The 27,547-nt window shown below is 35.6% G+C and overlaps 1 protein-coding gene across 1 annotated transcript; it reads right to left on the bottom strand.

Moving 5' to 3' along the window:
- On the bottom strand, window positions 1-27,473 carry LOC149776831 (uncharacterized). The gene is made up of 4 exons (XM_089942652.1): window positions 27,391-27,473; window positions 26,085-26,310; window positions 22,923-22,982; window positions 1-3,935 (listed from the first exon to the last, which is right to left on the bottom strand). Exons 2-4 carry the CDS (start codon window positions 26,179-26,181, stop codon window positions 2,344-2,346), a joined length of 1,749 nt encoding a protein of 582 aa, XP_089798778.1. The 5' UTR covers window positions 26,182-26,310; window positions 27,391-27,473; the 3' UTR covers window positions 1-2,343.
- Window positions 27,474-27,547: the final 74 nt, after the last annotated feature.

Below are 27,547 nucleotides of genomic sequence, written 5' to 3'. Positions count from 1 at the left end.
AACTGTGATTTAGCGAAATTTAGCCATAAATGAGAAGTTAAAGAAGGTACAATTAATGCACCAACTTTGTTACGAATCGTTTGCAAGCTTTAATGTGAAAATACATAATGCGTGTAATATCATTGAAGAGATAGGAATAAATATGATCATTTTCTTTAAAGGAATGTTATACTTGACACAAATAAGGGAATAACTATTTTAATACTTGATAGACAAGACACCAACGACTGTATTGATTTTATAATAAGACTATTTCTCTTTCTCTTTCATTAGTTATCTCCCATATAAACGTCCTCTTTTTTATGGGTATTTTGTATACAAAAACAAATAGAAATTTATATAAATAATCCTATTATAGATTGAATTTATTGTTTTAATATCTGACTATATCAAATTCTCTGTAAGATGGTCTGTGGGTTGGAACACCGTTACTTAGCTACCCACGCGTGTGGTTAATTAAAATCAAAGTTGCGTATGAACAGAAAGAAAACAAAGTCAAAATGGTGTATTCAAAATAAGACTTGCATGGTGTTACGTTTTACTTAGAAGAGTAATCCCTCAAAGTATAATAATTGCAAAGTGCACATGAACACTCAAGTTGCAGCTTACTGAGCAGTGCAAGGATTTTGATTCATTTTGATGCGCATTTCAATCCTTTGATGTTTCAGTGCAGGTTTATTAACCGATTTGTTTTTCTTTTCAGCTCATAGTGCGAATCTATCTTGAGAAGCTAACATCTGACGAAAGTGACTTCATATCATCAAAGCCATGTCGTGAATACATATTGCACCTTTCCTGGCCTTTTGATGTGGTTTATTTCCATATCAATTGCAAATGACATGAATGGATGGTAGCGTGAAGTGTATGGGTAATCTAATTTATCGCTTTAACAACGTCTTCAGGTGTGATTGAACGCGGTAACTTTTACCAGCCATCGGAATATTCTACATGTAGCTCATTCAGTACGGCTGTAGGATGATGTAGATTAATATTTGAATTTTCTAGCCCAATGTCACATAAATATTTTATTACATGTCCAGGTGCAAAACAAAATTTGTATGATTCCTTGATTCGAAAAAAACATTGGATAAAATTTCAAAAGTACATTCGAGGGATATGAAAAAAGAAAGACAAAAGGTACACTCAAAACTTTCGAAAATTCTTTTTTGACATAAAGATGAATTAGAGTAAACAAGTTAAAGTGAGTATATCGTTTAAAGTAGATCATAAGTAAAATGTAATAAATAGATTCAGACAAATGGCAAAGAGAAGAAAGTTTATGTTTTGCAAACAATCCACAGAACGGCTACGGACAGGAGAGTTGCATTATTCACACCATTATTTCTGGGGGGTCAGTAAGCTCTAGGAGAAACATTACAACTTTCTTTTGACATAACCAGTCCTCTTATATCCAGTTTAGACCGATGCTATCCTAATTACTGTAACCGAAATACCTCAGTCCAAGCTTTAAAGGCCACAGCATACCACAATACTATATTTTTAATACGAAATTAAGCATTTGTAAAGAAATTTGTTTCGTTTGATGTAGCACTTTGCTTCATGTAAGCATGTACACTACTATTACGTACAGTACTACTGTGCACAATACTATTACGTACAATACTACTGCGTACACTGCTATTACATATAGTACTATTGAGTACACTATTATTACGTACACTGTACAGTACTAATACGTACATTACCAACGAGAAAAGAATATTTACTGGTAACAAGACTATTTACACTACTGTTATGAATATTTGCTGGTATTGTAAATCATTACCAAATAAAGGACCAAACAACTTGAATGTTGATACTAAACTTACAATTTTTTGGGACACTGGTTACATTGTGAGGATGATGAACACCAGAAAAAATAGATGGGTAATGTTATAACACACATTTTATTGAAAAGAAAACGCCATGTCATCCAAATATATTTCACTGTATTGCATATAACAGATACTTATTGCGTGATACGTCTTTTCAACATTGTGCAGAGTCAAAAAAAAAACAAAAAAAAAAAAACAAAAAAAAAACTAACAATAAAACAAAACAAAGTAGAGTTTATATTTGAATTGCTAAACAAAACTTTCAAGAAGATTAGAACAAAAAGATCATGGACAACAAATTTCATGTCCATGCACAAATAAGGTGATGACCGGTGTACCTGTCTGTCAATTCATACAGAATGCATTTCACCGGTATTACCAAAAGTAAATGAGTTACGGAAACCGGAAATCCTTTAGTTCTTTTGAACCAACCAATGATTAAACTGAAGAGAGGAACCGGCGGCGGAGGAAGGGGAAGAAGGGGGTTGCAGGGGGATGGAGAACTATTTCAGCGTTCGTAATGAGATTCTGAAATGGAATCCATTGATGAATATATGATCCCTTTGCTCCTTGGAGTTTTGACAGTTTTGGGACTGGGAGGAAACTTTCGAATAATTTTGACCTGTACAGTAGACATGAGAGGAGCGTCCTGAGGAGACATGGTGAAGTCCAGATGAGGGGGAGATCGTTGACCCTCGGGAGTTTTCCTTGGGTTATCTTCTACAAGAGACCTTGCCTCAATGGGTGGGTTCTTGTGCAGTCGAACAGGTGGCAATGATGTAAGGCTTCTTTTATTGGAGACACTGCTCGGAGACGAGGATCTGGAGCTATTCTTTTCCCAAGCTGTCTTCAAACCCGATTTCGTTGCTCGAGTTCCCATGAATCTTACGTCAATACAAGCCTCGAGACGGTTGAGTAGTTTGGTTGCCTTTTTTGCCAACTCTGACATTTTAATCAATTCCGTTTGCTTTCTAATGGCAAGAAGTTCAGCACGAACTGTTACCGCCTCTTTTCGAATGTAATTGTCATCTCTTTCTCTGAATTCCCTCAAATTCATCTCACACTGTGTATCTTTAGCTTCTAGCTTTTCACACATTTTAATGATGACCTTCTCTACATTTGTTTCGCCATGAACAAACAGCTTCTCCTTGAGATCTAATGCTATGCCAAACATTTCCTGCACAATTTCAAGTTCATTTTCTAGTCTTATTCGCTCCTCTTTGTCAGCTTTTGATTTGAGCTCCAACAACACAATCTTCGTCTCATAGATTTCAAGTTCTTTTCTCACAAGAGCTTCTCCAGGTGGAGTCATTGGGGGCTGTGGTCTGAGAAGTTCTGCTTTAATATCTTTAAGTTCTCTTTGAAGCTCAGCAACCTGTCTTTTCTCATTCTGAAGCTCATATTCGGACTCCGTCAACTGCTTACACTTTTCTGCAACCTCAGCCACCTGTTTCTCCAATTCATTTTTCATTGCTGTCACTTTCACATCACCAAGCCGTCTTTCCTTTATAATCTTTTCACGTTCCTCTCGAGCATTGAGAAGTTCCTTTTCGGCGGTCTTTAGATACTTCTCTCGTTTGTCAATTTCCAGCTTCAATCTCAAAATTTCGTCTTGAAATTTATCTCTTTCAGTGAGGACCTCCTTTGCTTCGTCTACGACCGCTGCTTTCTTTTCGAGTTCGGCAACCTTCCTTTCAGCCTCATCAAGAAGTACTTCCTTCTCCTGTAGTGCTTTCTCCAAATCTCTCATCCTGGCTTGAAGTTTTAACGACATGTCTTTATATTTTTCAATATCTGCTTCTAATTGCTTTTGCTTCTTTTCCCAACGTTCCTCTCTTTGCTTTTGTATCTTCAGAATATTGTCATCGCTGGACTTGTACTGGTCTAGAATTTTCTGTTTCTGTTCGAGCTCCTTTCGGAGGTTGGCAATGGTCTCAGAACTATTCCGCAATGCCACATCATAATCAGACTGAAGCGATTGTAGTTTGTAATAAAGGTCAGCCGTATCTTGGAACACTCTATTCTTCACGAATTCTTTCAATGCTCTAAGTTCGTCGTAAGTCAACTTATTGGCTAGTCGCTTCTGTTCTCGAAAGAGAGCTGAAAAATAAATCGAGAATGGTTTGTAATTTATATGAAGTTTCTGTACTGAGCACATAAATGACAAGAAATAACTCTTCTATATGATAAAGGAAACGACAGACGTTTAAACATTTTTGTATTGCCTCTTTCCTGAACAATGTTTTGATAGGATTCTAGTTCTCCAGCTAAAACAACTTCCCTTGCAGTAACGATCTAATAAGCTAATAACCACTCCCCCATCTGCCAAACTCCCTACATGCATATATGAGAGAGAGAGAGAGAGAGAGAGAGATGTCAAATAACGAAGAACAAAAATCTTACAAGATTCTTTGCTATAATCTTGTATAGATTTATGGACCATACAATTTGCATTATATAAAATGAACGAGGACCTATAAAGAAACAAACAACCGATGCTGAAAGTGTGAAATGATTGATAGCTTGAAATAATTTACTGTGAAAGACCACATATCAGATATACTCTAAAACATGCCATGCAGTTTCAGAGGACTTACCATAAATACACCAGAATGATTAAATTATGTTTGACAATGAAACCACTCGGTCTACTACACTTGTTCATAGTTTTTGCATGGAGGACTCGAGATTTTCTGGCAGCATATTTGTCATTGATTTGTGGGTCATTCGTGTCACATGCAATTAGCCATTTAAACTCCAAAAGAGATGGGGTAAGTCTCAACTAACAGCATTGACCTTATGCTGACGTATCTTTCATTCAGTATTAGCTGGTAAACGATAAAATTTGACACATGTATTGAATGTTAAACTTGCGTGTGGATCGCAAAAATAAAACATTAATAGTATTGACATTTAAAAATGTAGAAAATAGCACATTTTCATTACGACAATTCAGAAATGAAGCGAGTGTGCTAAGATTAGCGGTGAACGTGGCAGTATCTATTTATTCCTCAAACCAGAATATTATGTATTCATACAGTGTAAGTCTCTTTGGCAATAAAATAGAAGAAGGATTTACTGCTCACTGAATAATCCCCTGATTACCCCCCATTCGACCCCTATCTCACCCCCACGAAAATCAGGAAAATGAATTTACTTTAAATTGGATAAATATGATAATCAGACCGCAATTATTCCATCTAGAATACATCAAGCGGTAATTTGGATAAATACAATAATCAGACCGCCATTATTCCGCCCAGAATACATCAGTCAAGCAGTACATTTGGTAACTGTGACCTTTTAAGAATATATGTTGCTTTGTTATTTCCTAGAAGACGGAAGGAAGCGGTGTACACTGTTAGTCCGCCCATTATTACAGTTATTAGAAAGGTAAATAAAAAGGTAATGAAAACGGAATTCATTGCTGTCTAGTTTCTTAGAATGTAGCAAGCCTGTTTTTCTCTCGTTTGCTACGTTCATTCATTTATCTTTATTTCAACCTGGATTCAGATTTTTCATGATTTTACTCTCTCTCTCTCTCTCTCTCTCTCTCTCTCTCTCTCTCTCTCTCTCCATGCCTTAAATAACAGCGGCCGATATCAATGTTTACATCTGTCATACTTCCTGGTCTATTACAGGACCATTTGAATAATTTATGAGCTACCTGTGTTGATCTAGGGCATAGTTTGCTAATCCAAGTCAGAAATAGTAAACATTCTTTCTGATGAGATAGGATATAAAATATCAATACCACTTCGGTTTATGTGTACAAAGTGAGACCTAATCACTCAGAACTTGACCTCGTCGATCTGAATACGGACGGGCATTTGAACTCAATAACTATCTTTCCATATGATGTTACACCATGAAACGTTTTAATATTAGCTGTTTAGTGTATACATGGTCAATAATAACCGCTACACAATGTTATCCAGAATCTGAATTGAAGTTTCACCCATAATTTTGAACATAATTGTGAATAAGTGCAAATAATAAATCAACAGTTACGAAAGAAGAATGTCAAATAACTAATTAAGAGAAAGGAACGAATGAACGAACGAGATGACTGAAATGGTGAATGAAATAGATGAATAATTAACTGACTGAAAACAATTCATTTTCATCATATTTGATGAAGCGTCTAAAATGTACTAAGCTGTACAAAAATAAATCTTTAATAACTGTAATAAGTTGTACAAAAATAAATCTTTAATAACTAATTTCAACAATAAGTATTACTAAGTCATGTAGTATGTATGTATTAATATTTATCACTTCAATGTATTAAAAGAAAGCAGTTTTTAAATATAATGGACTTGACGGTAAAATGCATATACACTTAAGAAAATAAAACCCCGCAGTTTACAGCTGGACTGCAGATAAACATTGCATGATGTGAACTCGCGTGCACGGAAACAATAAAAACAGATTCTAAATTCATTGAGATGCAGATAATTATGTGCTGGAAACTTGCGTCTGTTCATTCATCAATCAGAGTTTCTAAAAGTTTAGAGAAATACACCCAAATGACCTTCTGATAGAATTATTTGACCTTCATACTTTAAATGGATGTAAATCTGATACAAGGTACGAAATTGAATACCTATTGAATTTGCCGAAACAATGGGGCGATATTTCTTTTGCCGGTAACCTCAATCCTATTATCTTTTATTTACTTCAGACTCGTTTTGATGTAATAAAGCCAGTGGCACGAAGATAAAAAACCTGATAGCATCTTAAGAAAGGTCCAAAGCACTTTTTCTCCCGATGTTCTGAAAAGAGCTGACCTCATTTATATCTCAAATTGGAAATAGGTGTCACAAATGTATAATGTAAGAGCTTAATTAGTACGGTATCATTTCATTGCCCCCGTTAGCATCATACAGGAGACTTTTCTTTTCATATTTATCTCTTTCTTTCGTTTAAAAAATTGAAGGAGTTGAGAAAATATTTTTGATAATCATTCTAAAGATGGTATTTTCCGGTTGAAAGCGTAAAGACCCTGGCCACGAATGTTTGAAACTTTTCAATTGAGAACATTGTATTTTTTAATCAGAACTTGTTTCTTAGTGATTAGTTTCACTCAAAGGAAATCGTCAAAATTATCATAAAAACATTTCTAGGAGAAAAGTTTTCATGTTATCAATAACTTTGGAATATTGATCTCAAAGTTAAAATTATCAGATTTAATCTGGTAAATTTAATGGATTTAAAACAATGGCTCACAACGTTCAATGTACTGAAAATCAGATGAGTATACATATTGCAATATTGGTTTATACTTGGGTGTCAGATGGACATACCTATTGCAAATATTGGTTTATACTTAAACTCACAGCTTCATATTGTAGGTTCAAACCTAGCTCCCGATTTTTAAATGCTGTTCGCATTTACAGTGATACTTTCCAGTAATTGATGCGCTATTTTGATGAGGAGAACGTTTCCATTTCTACGAGCTCTCACAAATCTTTGTAAGTCAGATAATGTCCAAAGGTATTCTGGTCAGGCAATGTTACAGTTGCCCCAGGGAACCGGCATTTTCAAGACTGAAGCTTCATTGACATACTAGCATGCCAAATGTAAGATGCCAGCATCTACTTCTATAAGCATGCAATTACGTTTCACTAGAAAAATGTTACCAGCTTACATTCGAAATGAGCAGCTTAACTGTCTCCGTCGATTTCCACCAACATTCACACGAACCCTGCTGTTGTTGTCCATTTATAAAGCAGATAATGTCAAGAAAACAGCTAATTGCTCGAAATCTAGCTAGAATAATGACCTAGAAATGTTCCATTTCTTTGCGTCTGTCAGGAATCTTTTTATATATGGTGCCAGTGCGTGAACTCTCACAAATAGTGGTTTGACCAAGTACGAAATTTTGTGGAAACTTTGAGACGGATGGTATTCTTCAATCAAACGCTTGTTACTGACATTTTTCACTGTGAAAAGTAATGAAGTACGCACATAAATGTTAGCTGTCGTCTTTACTATGGCGTGATAATGCATTAACAAATCTATGCAGTCTTGACAATACCGGTGAACTGGGTCAAGCGTGACAATGTTTGACCAGACTGAAATAATAAACATTGGACATTAATTGTCTCTTAAACTCTCCCATATTTAACTCATTAAGATGTTCGACATGTAGTTGAAAATGAATGTTATGACATATATATTACTCCAGGTTGCATTGTAAACTCGGAAACCATAAAGAAATCAAGGTCTAAGTGTATAACTGCAATTTCTTGAGTTACAGACTTTATTTCTTATTGTAGGTTTATTTAAGAGGGCATGTATTAGAACACACTATTTTCATTGTGATTTCTCATTTTAACACCAAGCTTGACTCTTTACTAAAAGCGCAGATGTGTAAACATACAGCAATGCTGATTCATTATAATGTCCCAGATGTGTATACATATATCAATGCTGGTTTTTATTAATGTCCCATATGTGTATACATATAGCAATGCTGATTCATTATAATGTCCCAGACGTGTATACATTAGTAATGCTGGTTTATATTAATGTCCCAGACGTGTATACGTATAGCAATGCTGATTCATTATCATGTCCCAGATATGTATACATATAGCATTGCTGATTCATTATAATGTCCCAGACGTGTATACATTTATTAATGTTGGTTTATATTAATGTCATAGATGTGTTTAAATATAGTAATGCTGATTCATTCTAATGTCCTACATGTGTATACATATAGTAATGCTGATTCATCCTAATGTCTCAGATGGGTATCCATATAGCAATACCGGTTCATTCTAATGTCTCGGATGGGTATACATATAGCAATTCCGGTTCATTCTAATGTCTCAGATGGGTATACATATAGCAATACCGGTTCATTCTAATGTCTCAGATGGGTATACATATAGCAATTCCGGTTCATTCTAATGTCTCAGATGGGTATACATATAGCAATACCGGTTCATTCTAATGTCCCAGATGGGTATACATATAGCAATACTGGTTCATTCTAATGTCTCAGATGGGTGTACCTATAATAATGCTGGTTTATGCTAATGTACCAGAGGGGTGTATACATATACTAATTTTGGTTTATATCAAGGTTTAAACGTGCATACATATGGCAAGTTTGCTTCATACAAAGGTCTCACTTATCTAATAGATATACTGGATGACAACTTTTAATGGAAATAAAACAAAACATCGTGTAGGCTTCTGTAAAGATGCAGCGCCGCCTTCTCGTTTGCTGTTTGTCTTGTTCGTCTGTTTTGTAATTGTCTTCGACAAAGATTCAATGAGAGACGAAAGCTAACAACTAGTTTTGCAGTGTTCGTTGTCGCTTGTGTGTGTATATATATATATATATATATATATATATATATATATATATATATATATATATATATATATATATATATAATGACAATTTGTTTTTCTATATGGGATATAGTGACATACAGAGACTGTCATCTAGATGGCGGAGAATTGGTCCAGGACCCTCCATCATAAAATTTTACTCCGTTCAATCTCTTACTCGAAAATATTCCAACCAATCAAAAGGCTGCGTTTGCACGTTTCGAGTAGCCTTTCCATGCCTGGAGTAAGGTTTAATACTCGAAATGTTGAGTAAACTTTCAGGAGAAACCTGATTTGCTCCAACAAACGGTCAATGTGGATGTGATTACATAGTATTTAACGCCTAGACTGTGATTACATAGTATCTAACGCCTAGACTGTGATTACATAGTATCTAACGCCTAGACTGTGATTACATAGCATCTAACGCCTAGACTGTGATTACATAGCATCTAACGCCTAGACTGTGATTACATAGTATCTAACGCCTAGACTGTGATTACATAGTATCTAACGCCTAGACAGCGAGATTATTGGTAGGTAATTCAACGGTGCCACTTAACGTTTATATCTGAGTTTGACTGACATCCGCAAAGACTTTCACAGAGATTTAAATTCTATTTCAACACTTCTAAATCCATATGATTCTTTAAGAGTCATATATTTGGATGAGAGAGAGAGAGAGAGAGAGAGAGAGAGAGAGAGAGAGAGAGTTCTTTATGTAATATATAAACCACAATCTTTAAGAGGCTACCTTTAATCCTTTAATATTGCTTTACACCTATAACTAACATCACAGCCTTAAAAAGTCATTGAAGCACAAACTTTAAACTTCTATATGAAACTAAACTTATTTAATTTAGTTGCAAACCTCAACAGATTGTATCAGATCAATAAGTCGGTCACGCATTTGGCAACCCATTTAATCTATTTCAATGTAAAGCCTGAACATAATTGAATACGTAAAATTACTTGCGATCAAAAGAAATATATTCCTGTTCTAAATTGAACTATTTTAAAATGAGAAATTTCTAAATTCATGCGCGAGTTGGTATGTTCGTTCTAATTAAAAGACATACATATCTGATGTCAAAAAATTGTAATTTATCGTATTAAAGTGGCCTCCCGAGAAGCTGTTGTATTAAAGTGACCTCCCGAGAGGCTGTTGCATTAAAGTGGCCTCCCGAGAGGCTGTTGTATTAAAGTGGCCTCCCGAGAGGCTGTTGTATTAAAGTGGCCTCCAGAGATGCTGTTGTATTAAAGTGGCCTCCCGAGAGTCTGTTTGTATTGAAGTGGCATACGGAGAGGCTGTTGTATAAAAGTGGCCTCCCGAGAGGCTGTTGTCTGGAAAAATAGTGAAACATATGTTATTCAAAACGTTGGACGTCACTAATACGTCTTTGTTTTGTTTCTGTTTTATTGGTTTTGACAACACTTTTAACATATTATTGGCTTTAATGACACAGAATAAATGGTTAAGTAAGTGTCTTTCCCTTGGACACACTGAAGACAGCCGACCAGGATTGTCCTGGGGGAGGATCAAACCCACCACTCTTGGATTACGAGTATATCATATAAATCAGGTAGAGGCTTCTCACTAATATTCACGCTGCCTTCTCGAAATGAAACACTGCTCTTTTAAAATAAAAACTAAGATTTTATACTTCCTACTTTCAAGAAAACAGTATAAAACATATTTTTTGTTATTCTCAAGTCCCTCTGAAAAAAGTTGATGATTTTACATTTTATCGGTCAACGGGTCACGATGGTAGAAAGGTTTTACAGCAATATCATTGAGATAGAATATTTACATTTTCAAAAAGAAACGTATTTCTTTTTACAAATGTATGTGAGTAACACTTTAAGATCAACTTGTAAAAAGTGAAGTAATTTGGTAGATCTCCTTCATTAACGACGTAAGACACTTTTGACAGAGGTAAGCTTGCTTTTGTAAGAGAGCAACTGGAAGGAGCAAAAAAAAAATTGAACCTTACGGTCCAACGTTACAATACAATCATTTTAAGCAATCGAATATTTCAAAGTATTGCCGTATTTGATCACCAGTGATCAAAGCAACAGTTGGCAATTTTTCTATTTAAGAGATTTATCAGTTATTACCATTCACCAGTGACAGAATTCACAAAAACAAAAGGACATACACAAATTCAGTCATGTAGCTCACTAAACAGTAACAATTATAAAATTCAGAGACTCGGATAACACCCGCAGCTTTGTAAAAAGTGTATCAACTTTGTTCCGTTAGGTCTAATCTCCAATACTTGAGTGGATTACGGGGTTGTTCGAGGTAAATCAACTCTGATCAGCAATCACCGGTTCAAGTACAAACGGTGGATGTCTTTTTTCTCATTCGATTAATTTAAAAGTAGACTAATAATTATAAACCATATGTCTATCATAGAGACCAAACGTCCCGCAGTGAAAACCCAACGTTCCGCAGTGAAAACACCAAAGCGTTCAAGTCCATAAAGACCGAACGTCCGGCAGTGAAATACAAACGTCCCGCGTTGAAAACCAAAGCGTCCCGCAGTGAAAACCAAACGCCCTGCAGCGAAAACCAAAGCGTCAGGCAGTGAAAACCAAAGCGTCGAAGTCCATAAAGACCAAACAGTTTGAACAATATTTAAAACTATTGGTATCATGGTATGAAAATGAATTCAATTCATGTATGTATGCATACAAAGATGCATACTAAATTTCAATTGTTTACTTCAGGTGGCTTTTGCTTACTCGTGCTAATATTGAAGTCAAACAACGTCCAGGTCCAAAAAGTGCAAACATGTGTAAACAAATTGAAACGAATGGTTGTAATGGCCCGAAATTATAATAAGGTCATCTAAATATAAATACCGATGGGATAATTAATTATAGTTTAACTGTCTTAAGTGATCTGGGCTTAATAATGATAACCCTGTATTGGTACAAAAGTTTTAAGTCCAAAAATGTGTAAATAATAATGTTTTTGAGGTTAATGCCCAGAAAAAAATTAATCACGTCATGTACATATGCATAAACATATGCTAGCATATTTAATTTGTCTACACTGAAGTGATTTTCATACAATCTTTCTAGCAAGTTTATCGAGACGGACGGACGAACACAATGATGTACGAGAATACAGACGGACGGACATGGCCCATCAAAATAGGATGAATCAGAAAGCAAAAATGTCCACACACGTATCATGTAAGCCTCTAATTCTTGAAAATCAGTCCTAATCATTATGCACTCTTACAAAACGAACAAGGTTTTGAATATGCTATACTTTATGGGTACAGATAGAAGGCATGTAGATGGATGTGAGATACAGAAGAAATACTGGCATGAAAGCGTACGAGAGAGAGAGAGAGAGAGAGAGAGAGAGAGAGAGAGAGAGAATTTACTTTGATTATTTGAATAGAAACGTTTTTATAAATATTTTGAGTAACAAATATTAATATTAATTACATTGAAAACAAATATCTTTCTAAATTTTCGGACATTAATTATCTTTCCAGTGTCATAATATCTATCTCGAATCATCCCCCAACTCTCTCTCTCTCTCTCTCTCTCTCTCTCTCTCACACACACACACACACACACACAGAGGTGCTATTTGCGACATATTCTAATTGCCTCTAATCTAGCAAGAGGATTGTCTGTCAACTAGTGCATACAATAAATTTCAGTAGCTCACTTTCCAATCGAATTACCCAGTTCGGTCACCCCGTGAAAGGTACACTATTAATCTTGGCAGCTACTCAGTAGTGTAGTGTACGACATATATTTTAAGTCATTTTGTGCATACAAGTGTGAAGAAAAGACAATACCATTAATCTGTTCTATTCATTTTGTTGAGTAAAAGAAAGGGGAGATATTGCCAGCGGTTTAAAATCTTTCGAAAATATAGTCAGTGTTGCCATTTGTGTTTTTTTTATATTAAAACCTTGATATCATTCTCATAACTCTGAACGCAATTAGTTGTTAGAATTATTTACAATAAATATAATATATTTTATTCCGTCAAACTTTGCGGTGTAGGTGTCTATCTGTCAGTCTTCGATTAATTATAAAAGAACTTTTTTCTTCATTCAAATGAAGGAAGCTGTCATTCAGGTGCACGTTTCTTAGTACATTTACGAATACATTTACGCATACATTAACAAATATTACATCTTCGTGGGCTACTTAACAGTTAAGGTTATTACACTTTCCAGTTTATTACATTTACGGGTGTGACGTATATCACATTTCATGGAGGGCAAGTTTCGAACGATTTCTAGTGACTGTGATGTACAACTACAAGCCACTTGACGCAATGAATGTTGACCATGGGTAGCTTCATGCTTGACTTATAACATTTGTATAGAAAGGTCTCAGCTAGTGTGCATGTGTTACATGGTAAGTTCCAGACTGCAAGAAGTCTCCGAGTATTATTACTGAGATAAGAACTAAAAGGAGTATCTGCTCTGTGTGGGTAGATGACAGATTACTTCAGAGATGTTTACTATATCCATCCTTTACGCAAGAATAAACCACTTATACAATCTTCAAAGTTATTAAGCACCACAGCTCACATACGAAAAATACACTTGTTTGGCAATGTCTAGGTTCCTAAGCTGCATTAGAATAATTACGAGTGCACCACAATTTCAAAAGCCAAAAAGAGGAAAACGAACATTGTTTATCACTGACATGTCAAATGGTTGGGAGGAGACGATGAATAAAAACGATATAATCTATCGCATCTATTACTGTAAGGGACATGGTAACCTTTTAATTTAGTCTGAATTTTCTCTGATCTTTCCCAGCCCATGAAACCATCTGGACGGGTACGTGGGGTTACCCATTCGATCATGACAGTCCCAATGCGAGTATCTAACACGAGATAACAAAGGTCACACCCACCCCATCATTACAATACAAACACTAGTATCTAAGACGGGGTGCCAAAGTCACAACTACCCTATTATTATATTCGGGTTCGAACCCTCGACCTCCCGCATCCGAGGCGGACACTCTAACCACCAGGCCACCGGAGCAGTCGAATGCCAAAAGGTTAAACACACACCGTAAAAACTGTCCGAATACTAGTATCTAACACAGAATGGCAAAGGTCAGATCCATCCCATTGTAACTGTCCGAATGCTAGTTAAGTATCTAACACAGGCTGACAAAGACATTCCCCATCATAACAGTCCAAATAATGTTATATCACACGTGATGGTAAAAATCAGAGGACTAAGACAAACTATCTTGAGTACAGAAAACATACATGGTGAGCACCAAACTCGTATATTTTGGAACTGCTAAGATAATGGCTCTTACATATTTTCGAAAAGAAAAAGCAGATCTCAGAATCTGCTGAAAAGTTTAGTTTGTACGGTTTGATTTTCACAGAATAGAAAGCACTTGTTTCACGTACGTGACCTGACATTCAGGCAGCATATACAATCGTTATATACGTTTTACACATGATTGGGGTTTGGGGGCCACGAGTGGCCGAGTGGTCTAAAACGTTCACCGTCACTGCCCTTTCACGTCTGTCTGTATGGGTTCGAGTTTCAGGCTCGGCCAATGTGGGTATGTGAGAAAGCTTACCAGCAGCTTCTCGTGGGTCGGTAGTTCTTTCCGGGGTTTTCCATGGTTCTTCCTCCACCATTTATACTGGCCACCACGTATAGCCTATCTTGTGCTGAAAAATGGCGTTAAACCCTACAACAACAACAACAACAAGGTTTCTCTAAAGGACCGTATAAGGTTTTCTGAAGTCAAAATGTGTGTCGGTACACGAGAGAAACAAATTCAGCGATAAACCTTATTGTCCTTTTGGAGACCCGTATTTAAACTGTGTATTTTCACTGTTCTTATGTGAACTTTTCTGCACTTTAAATGCTCTCAATCGTCACATGCGATTTCTTTGTTTTAATACAGTAATGTCTCAAATTCGCTCACGACAAACAAGCCGGAACCGACTCCTTGTGTGTTTTCTACACTCGAATTGGTAAACAATCCATGACACGCGTTGCAGACACCTGCTATCGGTTTAGCTTTCATGTTCATTTAACGTGGATACCATTAAACACGAATTATTCCGAAGCAAAAATGCCTAACGATTTGATCAAAAATAATTATTCTCAAATTGTGTGTGATTTGTGTGTGTGGCTTTTATTTTTAACGTAGCTTTTAACAATTTTTCAGTCATATCGCTACGATGGCTGCAGTGTGGCAGTTTATAACGATGTCTAGCACTGGGGCATTATGCCGCAGACATGTAGCATGATGTCCCACCCACTCACATTATCCTGACACCAGGCCGATCAGACCTAACACTAACCTCTTAATGCTGAGCGCCAAGCGAGGCAGCTGTTAGTACCATTTTTGTAAGTCTTTGGTATGACTCGGCCGGGGATCGAACCCACGACCTCCCGCATCCGAGGCGGACGCTCTAAACACTAGGCCACCGGAGCGGTCTCAAATTGTGTAATCATAGTGCAAATAAAACGAATAACAACGAGGAAATACTTGGATATTTGCCACACATATGCCGTGTTGTTGGATCTAGAATGGTGGAAGCGTGTAATTTTAAGAACTCATCAACTCGCGTATAAATAGGATCCAACTTTACACTTCAGAGGCCAAGATCTGCCGTTATATAATCTGAGTCTATGCCGTTTGTTAAGCGTAATTGATCTGGCTCTACCGGCGATTTAAGTAACGACAGACCGACCCCGCAGTATGTTATCGCGGTTGGACCCAACTTTTTAGCAAGCGTATACAGTGTTATGTTTCATTAATTCAACCCATTTATCGCCACTCAGATGAAGTGTTGATGTTTTTGTTAACTCTAAGTTCTTATGGATTTAAATTTGCTACAATTCGTACATATATGAAGTGCTATCTGCTGCACGGCCCAATCGATATGGTTCCTTGAAAGTGCACAACTCTCGCTACCTGTGCAATTTTCCGTAGACTCATATTTGAATTATTAATCTTTACAAGAAGAATAGCGGCAAATTATATCTATAAATTGCTTGAAGAAAAAAAAAAACCATAAAAATGTCATAAAGTAAAATTTCAGCGAAAATTACATGTGTGTGTGTGTGTGTGTGTGTGTTTCTAGCATTATTTGCACTACATGCGTGTTGGCGGTGCTGTCTATAAGGATCCCGATGGATGAAACAGTCTGTCAGTAGCCCGAAGAGTCACCAATACAGGTGTCAAGGACCCCGGTGTTATGGGGGGTCAGTTAAGCAGTCAGTCGAGAGCCTGATGGGTCAGCCATGTGGTAGGTCAAGCTCTCAGTCAGGAGCCCGGTGAGTCACCAACGCTGACTGGTCAAGCGGTCTGTCATGAGCCCAATAGGTCACCAAATCGGATTGGTCCAGCGGTCGTTTAGGCATCCGATGGGTCACCAATGTGGATTGGTCAAGTGGTCAGTCAGATGCCCACTGGGTTACAAATGTGAGTCAGTCAAGTTGTCAGCATGGAGCCCGATGGAATACCAATACGAGTCGGTAAAGCAGTATAATACTACTACTACTACTACTACTACTAATAATAATAATAATAATAATGACGATGAGGATGAGGATGAGGATGATAATGATGACGATGCCAACAGCAGCAGCAGCAATAATAATAATAATAATAATAATAATAATAATAACTGTAATAAGGACGATGATGATGATGAAGATAAAATTATAATAACTTTGCTCAAAATAATACATTCTGAAGTACTGAAAATACTATCAGTGTGATAACGGTAATGATAATACGAAAAATGTAAAGAAAAACGTCTATAATGATGACAAATAACTAATCTCGAAAATATTTCATTACCTTCTTACTCCGCTGCCAAGTTAAATATCCCCATATCTACCTGTTATTCAATGTACATTTTACCCGTCTCTTTTACCGAGATATACTGAACTACTTCTCTGGTTGGTCAATCGGCTTTGTTCTAAAGATATTGGCAAGTTCACAAAACATTCATTTCCATTCAAAAAGCTATATCAAATGTCACTTTTGGACTGAGCTCGCTTCATTGCTAATCAATCCAGTAGATTTTATGTACATATTTGATAATTACTGACGTTAGAAAGGTACATTATACACTTGCGGCAAATATGATCACAGCTGATCGAAGATTATTCGATATGTCCAGTGTAAGTTATTTCATACATGTATATGCTTATGCATCGGTTTATCTTGACCTGCACTTGGCAATAGCGGGCTCTCATGTACTTGGAATCGGACATTTCTAGCTGCAATACCCAATATTTGTATTTTCAAAATACATCAGCTTCATTAACGTTCATTTCTTTTCCCTGTTTGATAATGTCGAGTATATTATTACTACGCTGACAACGACAGATGATGATGATGATGATGATGATGATGATGATATCAACAACAAAATCTGCTGTTTCTACTACACCTACTACTAAAGCGACTTCGACGCATATCGGAAAGCAAGGTAATTTTATCATGGGTTTAACGCCATTTTCAGAACATGATACATAGGGGTCAGTGTATTTGGCGAAAGAGGAGCACAGAAAGAACCCGGGAAGAAGCACCTGCCCTCGGGAAGCTAATGGTAAGCTGTCTCACATCATTACTTTGGCTGAGCCGAGGTGAGACCTGAGAGATCTGTAAGGGCGAGAGATCTGTAAACGAGTTAGATCACTCGGCCCCTTGGGACCCAGGGTAGCGAGGTAAGCTCTTCAGCGTCATCCATTCACTCGAGTTTACAAATCAACAAAATATGTGCACTGTAACCCCAGGTCTATCACCAGTTTCCTACTTCCACCCAACCCAAACGAACGCAAATCCTATGTGAAGTATTTTAAAATCAATGTCATCCCTGTGTCTTTTATATTCTCGAAGCAAAAGTTGTATAAATATCATTTCGCACTTCGTAATTTAACCAAAAAGTACACGTACCGTGTATAGCCAATATTTCTGTAATTCCGTTCCATGGAATCGACAGAGAAATAAACCTGTCGTGTGACGGACATAATGGCAAAGGACAGAACATTTCTAGTTATTACAACATTCAAGACGGTTACCAATGAAAACCAAATCATAGCAACAACAACAATAACAACAACAATAATAATGATAATAATAATAATAATAATGATAATAATAATAATAATAATAATGACGATGATGATGATTATGATGATGATTATGATGATAAGGACCATACTAGTGGTGGTGTTAGTAGTAGTATTGAAGTGATCATGATGATGATGAAGATGGTGATGGTAGTGGTAGTAGTGTGGGGATGGCGACAACGACGATGATGATAATTAGGAAGAAGAGGAGGTAAGAAAGAGGACGAACAGTCTCTGCAATAGACAAAATAAAAGGCTTCAAATTCATGTAGCGGCAGATGACTAAAACTGGTTCAACAGGGCAAGACAATGAAATTATTGTCAACAATGAGAAAATGAGTACAAAAGTGAAACCATTGTCAACAAGGTGAAAATTAGTACAAAAATGAAATCATTATCAACAAGGTGAAAATTAGTATAAAAATGAAAGAAAAAAAAAATCCCATCTCTGCTAAGTGCTGAATGTGCAACAAAAAGTAAGCGATGGTCAACCATTTAATCGGGGAGTGCAGAATGTTGACTCAGTTCAAAATAAAATTAAAAAATGACGCAACAAGTAGCATAAGCGATACACGAGAAGCTCTCTAAAAAATGAAACATATACAAGTGCTGCGGGCCCAGATTATATTTTTGATTTTCAGTTGTTTGGAGTTTTTAGAAGTCGGGAAGAATAAACAGTTTTACAGCAAGACTATGTGATTTATTCGACTTAATGATGGGTATTCGAACTATTTCGCTTGAGTTATCGAATTTTTTCTGTATATAACGTGCTTGACAATGACATTTTTCACGGGATTCACCACCAGAGCAATGAACCAACATTCATTTCGATAGAAAGTCATACAAAATAGTTGCTAAAGTTAAAATTTGAACCATTTTTTCCGCGCATTAAAATCATCGTTTTCATTGAACATGTCTAATTACACTAAAATTCATAAATAGTGACGGTGAGAGAGTTTATCGATTTTATTTTCATATGCAGAAAATTAACATAACCAACATATTTGGAATAAACTAACATGTTGATGAGCAAGATAGTTAGCATCTTTTAAATTAACTAAAAACTGACATTCACTGCATATAACTTTATTTGCTCATTAATTAGTTCATGAAATCGTTGGTTTAATTTTTTTCTCCCATTTAAATACTTCATTTGTGTTTTATTAATATTGACCTATGGGTATTAAAAGATGTGAATGAAAGTTGAAGTATAAGAATGTAAACCTACCCATGTTGATATGATTGACAAGGGTACATCCTGAATGACGAATTTCTTTTGTAGACAATTTAATGAAATTTTATATATATATATATATATATATATATATATATATATATATATATATATATATATATATATATATATATATATATATATATGAGGAAAGGTAGCATCATCCATGAATTACAGCCACGCGATTAAAACATTGACTATTTTAATCCGACAAATTTATATTGGAAAAGGCTCAGATTATAAAATCGCTGAAACTTTAGGTATAAAATTTACCAAGTTCACAACGATTCACTGTTAAATTAAATTCTTTGTAGAAAAAAGACACTTACAGTTAATATGCACGAATACAGTTTCGAAAGTGCCTAGAATGTATCATTACAGTAACGGCGGAGAGTCACGTGATGTTAATTTGACACCCCAATGGACGGGTCATTAGCAATTTCTGACTTAATCGATATTAAAATGCAGCACTCAGTGGTGCAGTGTAATAATGAAAATATAATCGAAATCCACGAGATCAGAGACAACGGGTAGTAGTCAGACCTTAGAAGAAACTCAATTACCGCTTCATATTTCCATAGTTGCTGTTGTACAACTACTACTACTACTACGGCTACTACTACTACTAATAATAATACTAATATTGTTGTTGTATTTCAAAACATGATGATGATGATAATCAGATGTACCAACTGCTTACAGAGCTTTGGAAGCTCAGCTGCAAGAGGGTCGGACTCGTAATACAAGTATCACGGGTTCAATACCCGCCAAAGCCAGCCTAGGCACCCCATTCCCTCGGGATGATATAGCCATTTAAGTGTTAAAAGTGTCGTTAAAACCAACCAACCAACCAAACAATCAATCCAACCAGCCAGCCAACCAACCAACCAACCAACCAGCCAATCAAACTACTGCCCAGTGGTTTGAAGCCATAGTTTCGGTTTTTTCAGTCAAGAAAAAGAAACTTTAAATAAATAATGGATATGAAAATTATGTGAAGTTATGTTATATACCAAAGATCTAGCTGTTAAAATCAATAAAGTAAATATTGTACTATTGTACTTCACTCAAGAGTATTTGGCGCTGTGTTTATTTTTTATGAAGTATTCAATAAAACTTTGTTTGTATAGAATGTCACGATGGCGTAGATGTAAGATTTATTTACTTTGACATAATAACGTATATCCCGGATGTGGCACGACCAGTATTGTAGTCTTTAAACTAGAAGCTAATAAATGAAAGAAAATATATGCTGGGAAGTTGACATTTTTTTAACCTCCTTTCATTTATAAAAATTTGTACCTGAATGCCGTATATTTTTCTTGTTTGTAATTTTTTACATATATATTTTAATAGAGACTCTGCTTGATTAAGTCTGGTAGTCTTGGATTTATCTCTGATAATCTCGAATTTATCTCTGATTTTATATATATATATATATATATATATATATATATATATATATATATATATATATATATATATAGAGAGAGAGAGAGAGAGAGAGAGAGAGAGAGAGAGAGAGAGAGAGAGAGATATATTGATAATATGCATTTTTAAGAAAAATTATTCAGAAAACTCCAATAAATAGTAATCTTTGACAAAATAAAGCCACACCTGTTACAGCGACAACATACCTTATATACTCGCTTGTAATACGAGTTAAAATGCAAACAATATAGATTCTAAGCTACCTTCGCATCACACGTTGACTCGACAGAGCAGGGTCTTTGTTGCTTGTTCTACTGATTGCTCCTGATAATCGGTACAGACAATGATGCTACGGCATGTAAGGTTTATAGTGTTTACTGCTACAATTCAACTTTTGAATCAGTACTTTTGATAACTATAATAAAGTTACGAAAAGATGAGTTGTGACTGAGTGACGATTTCCAGAACTGAAAACATATACCCATCTTTATAAATGAGACTACAATGGGAGCATTCATAATTTTGAATGGATTAAAGTACATCATCATCATCATCATCATCATCATCATCATCTTATCTCTCTCTCTTTCTCTTACTCAAAGCTTGGAGTAACCTCGAAGATAAGTGTAAAAGCCTTACTAACATTATTAATAGCTATTATAAAGTCATTGATATAAGCGACACAGATTCAGCAGTTTGTATGGAATCCCCAGTTTATTTGGATTCTCGTTTGCTGGATTCCTCAGTTTGCACGGATCCCCTAATGTGTATGGATTTTGAAGTGATCACTAATATACTTTTTCGTTACAATGTAACAATGACATTTCAGTAGTATTGTTAGTAAAGAGATTTCACATATTGGGCACACCAAAAACATCCCTACAGTGGACGCTAGTGGAAAAGCAAATGTTTTGTTTCACTTATTCAAATATGGCCAGTACATACGATTTTTATCACTGCAGAGCATCTTGAATGGGACCAAACTATTTTAACATGTCTGCAGATACATCCAGGTTAATTAGGGGCTATTTACTGTGTTTTACAGAGAAAGGGATCTAAGAGCACATATTCATTTTGTTTTAAATAAAAAAAATTATTATTTTATTTTTATTTTCGAGTTAAAAGTTGCAAGTTTAGCTAAAACTATTTCTCTATTTATTTCCGTTATCTTCATTTAGTTCCAATTCACCTGGGTATAACTTTTCTGAATCTGTCTGGGCCAGTATTATTTTATTTTTGATGTCAGCTGAAGTTGAAGACGGGTTTATCTTAATTACAGTCTTCAAAAGAGCCGGAGTCGCCATTTGCTCACGACCAGTGCAGGTTTGTATATTGGTACGTGCGAATCATGGGTTGACTGTAGTAAATCACCGTATGCGTGATAAAAGGGTGAACATGGCAAATATTCTCGCCATCATGTATGTCACCCGTGCTCTTTATCTATTGTAGGAATATAACTACAATTTCAACAATAAGTTTGCTTAGAATATAAAGGATAAAGGAAAATAGCAATTAACAAGTTAGACTAAATGCAGCCTGTGACGAGGATAATTAGCAAAGAAAGGGGAATAACTCAGAGGATGATTTAATGCCAAGGGATTATTTTCACTTCAATCGATACTGCATCGTGTGGTTCCCGACACCAGTAATACGTAACTATAAATCTTCATGGAATAGAAATACTAGTTTCTATGGAAACATGATTGATTAAAGAAAAGCAGTAATTTTAAGCTTCATGAAGTTTAACAAAGCTAATTTATATGGAAGGTGACAATAATGTAATTGAATTCTCTGATCATAACAATAAGTAAAAGTTGTAAGGATATTTGAAGGAATTGATTGATATTATTCTAAAATAAGAATTTTTAAATCTTGTTATTGAAATTTATCAATGCATGAGAGAGAGAGAGAGAGAGAGAGAGAGAGAGAGAGAGAGAGAGAGAAACTTACCATCAAGTCCTGGAATATGAGTCTTAGAGTTCATTCTCGTTCTGAATTGCCTATCCAAATCTAGATGACAAAAATAAACATTTCTTGTTGATAGTAATTCATTTTAAATAAAATCATGTTAGCTGCATTGAAACACAAGATTAAATAGAAATGTCTTTTCATTATAGCCTACATTTTCTAATTTGGTGAATTCAGTGTAGCATTTTCGTAATGACATTTCTAAATTATTTTATGGTGCCCATGTGTTGAATGTTTGCACCAGTATATTGCAGTGAAGAATTTAAATATCCATGGGTTTAAACCTTGTCCAAAACTGTCTATAAAATCTATATGTTCATTCCTTAGTTTTCATATAGTAATCCTTTATATGCTTATCTCCTATCTGTTTGCCGTGATAAGTCAAAGTTCCGTCAACACTTGATTGCTTTCAATGTGTTCCTCATGCCACCTTTACAAGCTCAATGAGCTGATACCAGGCCAGGTGAAATTCGACCTGCGATTACTTATTACCCCAGGTATCTGACATACAGGCGTAAATTTTACTTATCAAAGACAAGTGGTACGGTGAATTATAGGTGAGAATACTCTAAGTAGTTCCCGATAATTGTATAAAATGAACAATGAAGCAAACTGATTCTGATACTGATATAAGTTTAAGTAATGGATTCTAGAAACAAGTATCGATTGCTCCATATTTTACGAGAAGCTGTAACATTATAATCCCTGATCATATCAGAACAATGATGCTTTAGGGTCTGATAATTGCGCATAAAATATAAATTCAAATGCTATGACAAATTTACCGACGAGTTATACTAACCTGGTGTAGCAGTCGAAACAAGCAATATAATCATCAAATAATATGAAAGTACACTGGCCAATATAATACCATAAACACAAAGTACGGAAGATTGAGAGGGTACAAAAGAGTACTGACAACCGATACAGAAGCGTTGGTATCGTCATAGCAATAATATATACCATCTTAGATGGGAATCTTGCCAGTCGCGAAGGAAACACAGTTATAACTGGTTAACGTTTCAGTTTTGATCTGTTTTGGACACCTACTTCCCGAAGAACGAGACCTGCACATTTTAAAAATTCATGCACTTTCATTAGCAACACTCTTTTAGAAAAACGGTTTTCCCCCGTTACATTATCCTTGTTAAAGTCACTTTCAGTAAGAGCTACTGAAGAGACCCTTCCATGGTATCACCGATGATGGATCTGCTATTTATAAGAAGTTATATACATTATCATGCTTTCTTCTGTCTTCTTTTATTGTGGTTAATGTGAAATGAGGAATATACTCTCCTTCCTTGCTTGCCCCTCACCGCTTGTTACATACGTTCAGTATAGTTGTCTTTCTTTCGTAATGTTATTTAATTTATACATGTGCGCATGCCATTGTCATTTCCTATTAGTACTTCTCAATTTGACAGACACACATACAAATGTATACAAGTTATAGTGTTTAACTAGAGAATAAAAAATGTATCGAATAGATCCAGGTCAAGGTAGAGAGCTAATAAACACACACTACTGATGTAAATTGATTTATATGCGGATTAACTCGAAACGTCAGTAACCATGGCAATCTACAGATCGATATTGTGTATCTAAAATGTTATGTTCTAAGGAGTTTAGTAGATATTTATAAACACACTCTTTTAAAACATAAAGTTAAACAGGCAGACAGACAGATACCCCCCCATCATATTCTCAGCTCCACATATTCGCATCTATTTAAATCTGCACTGGACATCTGACGTAAATATTCTCTGATTAGATATTAGATTCAGTTTCAAGACAAAGGCAAACTAAAGATATATAAGTAGATGTTTTCACAAGTAAATGTAAATGCAAGTAAATGTACCTGGCATAAAAAGTGAGTAAATATAGACAGATATCGCCAAAACAAAATGACGCTCATCGTTTTTAATTTGTATCGCAAATTTAACAAATAAGTGGTTATCGTTTTTATTATAATTATACCTTTTCATATGAATCAGTCAAGTCATGACATCATTGTATCTAAATCAAAGAAATATCCACGAGTCTGATAGAGAGGACAGGATTGTCTTCGATTAAAAATTAATTAGAATTTTGCTCACCAAGCAAGCATTTGATATAAATAGGCGGATGAAAAGTATCCAGATTTTGTTAACTGTAGTTGTGTGAAGAGCCGATTATTTTGTGATACGAAACGAATAAATAAAAGTAGGTCCAGATACCTATTCTGGGCTTATTTTCACCTAGACAACACATGACATGTTTAACTTTTTCTTCACATATCAGTACGAGTCTATATTATTACTTGGTTTTTAAACATCTGAATATATTGAAAGTTCAAGTCATTATCAAAACTTGAAGTAATACAAAAACAAAGTTTGAAAATAAACTGGTACAATATGTAAAAGGGTTACCCAGTCAGTAAATTTTACAATTTTGTTCAATTTCAAGTGCGAAGTATTATTATAAATTACCAGGTTGTATCAGATGTATCGAGATACGGGATGCCGATATAATATATTTTATCGCCAAGAAGATATCGATATTTCATATATGTATCAGTGCATTGCTACATCCTACTTACATATCACTGAAAATTATCCACGTATCGACGTATCGACATAAGTTACAGAATTTGCACCCTTAATGTATTTTGTTACTCCAGGCAGCCATTGGTATTTGAAGGGAAAATTTCGATATTAATACAAATTATGCTGGTTTCCATCTACTGCTTTAACCGTATTGTAGCCTTTCTATATCCTTCGCTGCCGTTATGGAGAGGTTGGAATTCATAAGGTGTATACCAATGCCATATTTGCAGAACTGTTAACATTCGAATAGCGTACACAAATTAGTTGAATAAATTATATCTGCGTCAGGATACCACATAGACGAACATTTTCGCATGACTTAGATATTTCCAAGAATAGTTAAATTAAAAAAAACACGCCAAAACAAACTGTAACTATACTCTTTTACAATTATTATCATCACAAAGTGTTACCAAACTGAAACTAGAGTAATTACAACGGTAAAAGAAATTTATGCATGTGTGATGTGCATAAATGTGTGTGTGTGTGTGTGTGTGTGTGTGTGAGAGAGAGAGAGAGAGAGAGAGAGAGAGAGAGAGAGAGAGAGATGTCCACATACCTGACATGTCTGGACCTGGTGGTTCAAGAAAACTTTTATCCTGGGGCCGCAACGATCCACGTGTCATCAGCGGTGGAGATGCCTTTGGGCTCGCCATCTATCCGTCTGTCAGCGACTGGACCTCTTCAAGTAGCTGATTCTGGAAGGTTTAATCTCCTTCGACCTCGATTATTACACCTGCGTACTTCTTGTTAATCCAAAACGATACACGAACTGTCTAATAGGTCTGTAAAGTATATGAATCTATGCATATTACGAAAGCCGGTATGCACAAATCTGGACATTTATGTTTGTGCGTTCTCGACTCTGTCCTAATAAATCACAGTAAAGAAGATGTCTCATAAGTATAGCATGAAGTGAGGTTCATGAGTCATAAAACCAGGAATAAAATTTAACATTTAATTGTAAAGCGTATTTCATAACCCAGCGCCCATCGCCGTTGCCCGGTTTGAATGCGATAATATTAACCCATTCAATCCCATCTGAACGGTGAAATTCTCGGCGAAACAAAACGTGTTAGTAAGACACAATAAAACTGCATATTAAAACAAAATTTATGTTTGATTTTGAAGATATGGGTGGGATAATGCACATTTGGCCAAATAATTCTAAATAAAATATCAACACCGTTTCTATAAAGTAAACGGTTTAACTTACTTGAAAGAAAACAAACATCGCCACCTCGGCACTGTAATGTTTACTCGATAATGAATTCCCATGACGCGACCCTTTCAGTTGCTTCATGTTTCATTAATCATCTCCAGTTTATATCGATGTTCACTCACGTGGAATATAAATTTGATTGATTCATACACAGGAGACTGTCAGATTTCTACAGATTAATTTTAACCTTTAATTGATGCTGTTTTCTGCGTTACACGAAGAAGAAAATAAAAATGATAAATGAGAAATACCAGAATAACTTATACAATAGACGAAAGTCTTCTTGCTTATGTACAATGGAGTAATGTCTACATTGCATGATGCATTATAATGCCTCTGTTTAAATATCACGTTGGTCACAGGAAATTCATAAACGTAACGTTTGACATTACAATAAAAGTTTCTGTCTTTTCAGATGTTGTTATGTTACACTCATACTACTCTCACACGTTTCATTTCACGTCATTATATTCACGTTACCGTCATTTCACGTCATATTAAATTTACGTTACCGTCATGTTACTTTCACGTCTCACTGCTCATACTTTTCTGTCACATGAAATATTTATGACAAGAAGAATGAGAAGAGAAAGAAGGAGATGAAGATTATGATGATCAAATCCTTGTGCATTTCTAACAGTACCTGAAGTTCCACACAGAAATTCAACAGTCTTCAACATCGAGTAATCCTTTGATCTTTGGTTGCCTTCGTTTTCTTCAAATGTCCTGTCACAGAATGCACTCTGATGACAATGTGGAATGTCTATAAAGATAGAAGTCCCACTATGGCGTATACCCAC

The sequence above is a fragment of the Sinohyriopsis cumingii genome, chromosome 18 (genome assembly GCF_028554795.1).
Source record: "Sinohyriopsis cumingii isolate HCF-2022 chromosome 18, ASM2855479v2, whole genome shotgun sequence".
In the NCBI taxonomy this organism is placed as follows: domain Eukaryota; kingdom Metazoa; phylum Mollusca; class Bivalvia; order Unionida; family Unionidae; genus Sinohyriopsis; species Sinohyriopsis cumingii.
This window is presented reverse-complemented; position numbering and strand designations above follow the sequence as displayed.

Coding starts and splice junctions, on each gene's coding strand:
- LOC149776831 (XM_089942652.1), bottom strand. CDS start 26,181: ATGGCGAGCCCAAAGGCATCTCCACCGCTGATGACACGTGGATCGTTG. Junction 22,983..26,084: donor ACCAGGTCCAGACATGTCAG/GTATGTGGACAT, acceptor TTTGTCATCTAG/ATTTGGATAGGCAATTCAGA. Junction 3,936..22,922: donor TCATATTCCAGGACTTGATG/GTAAGTTTCTCT, acceptor TTTATTTTTCAG/CTCTCTTTCGAGAACAGAAG.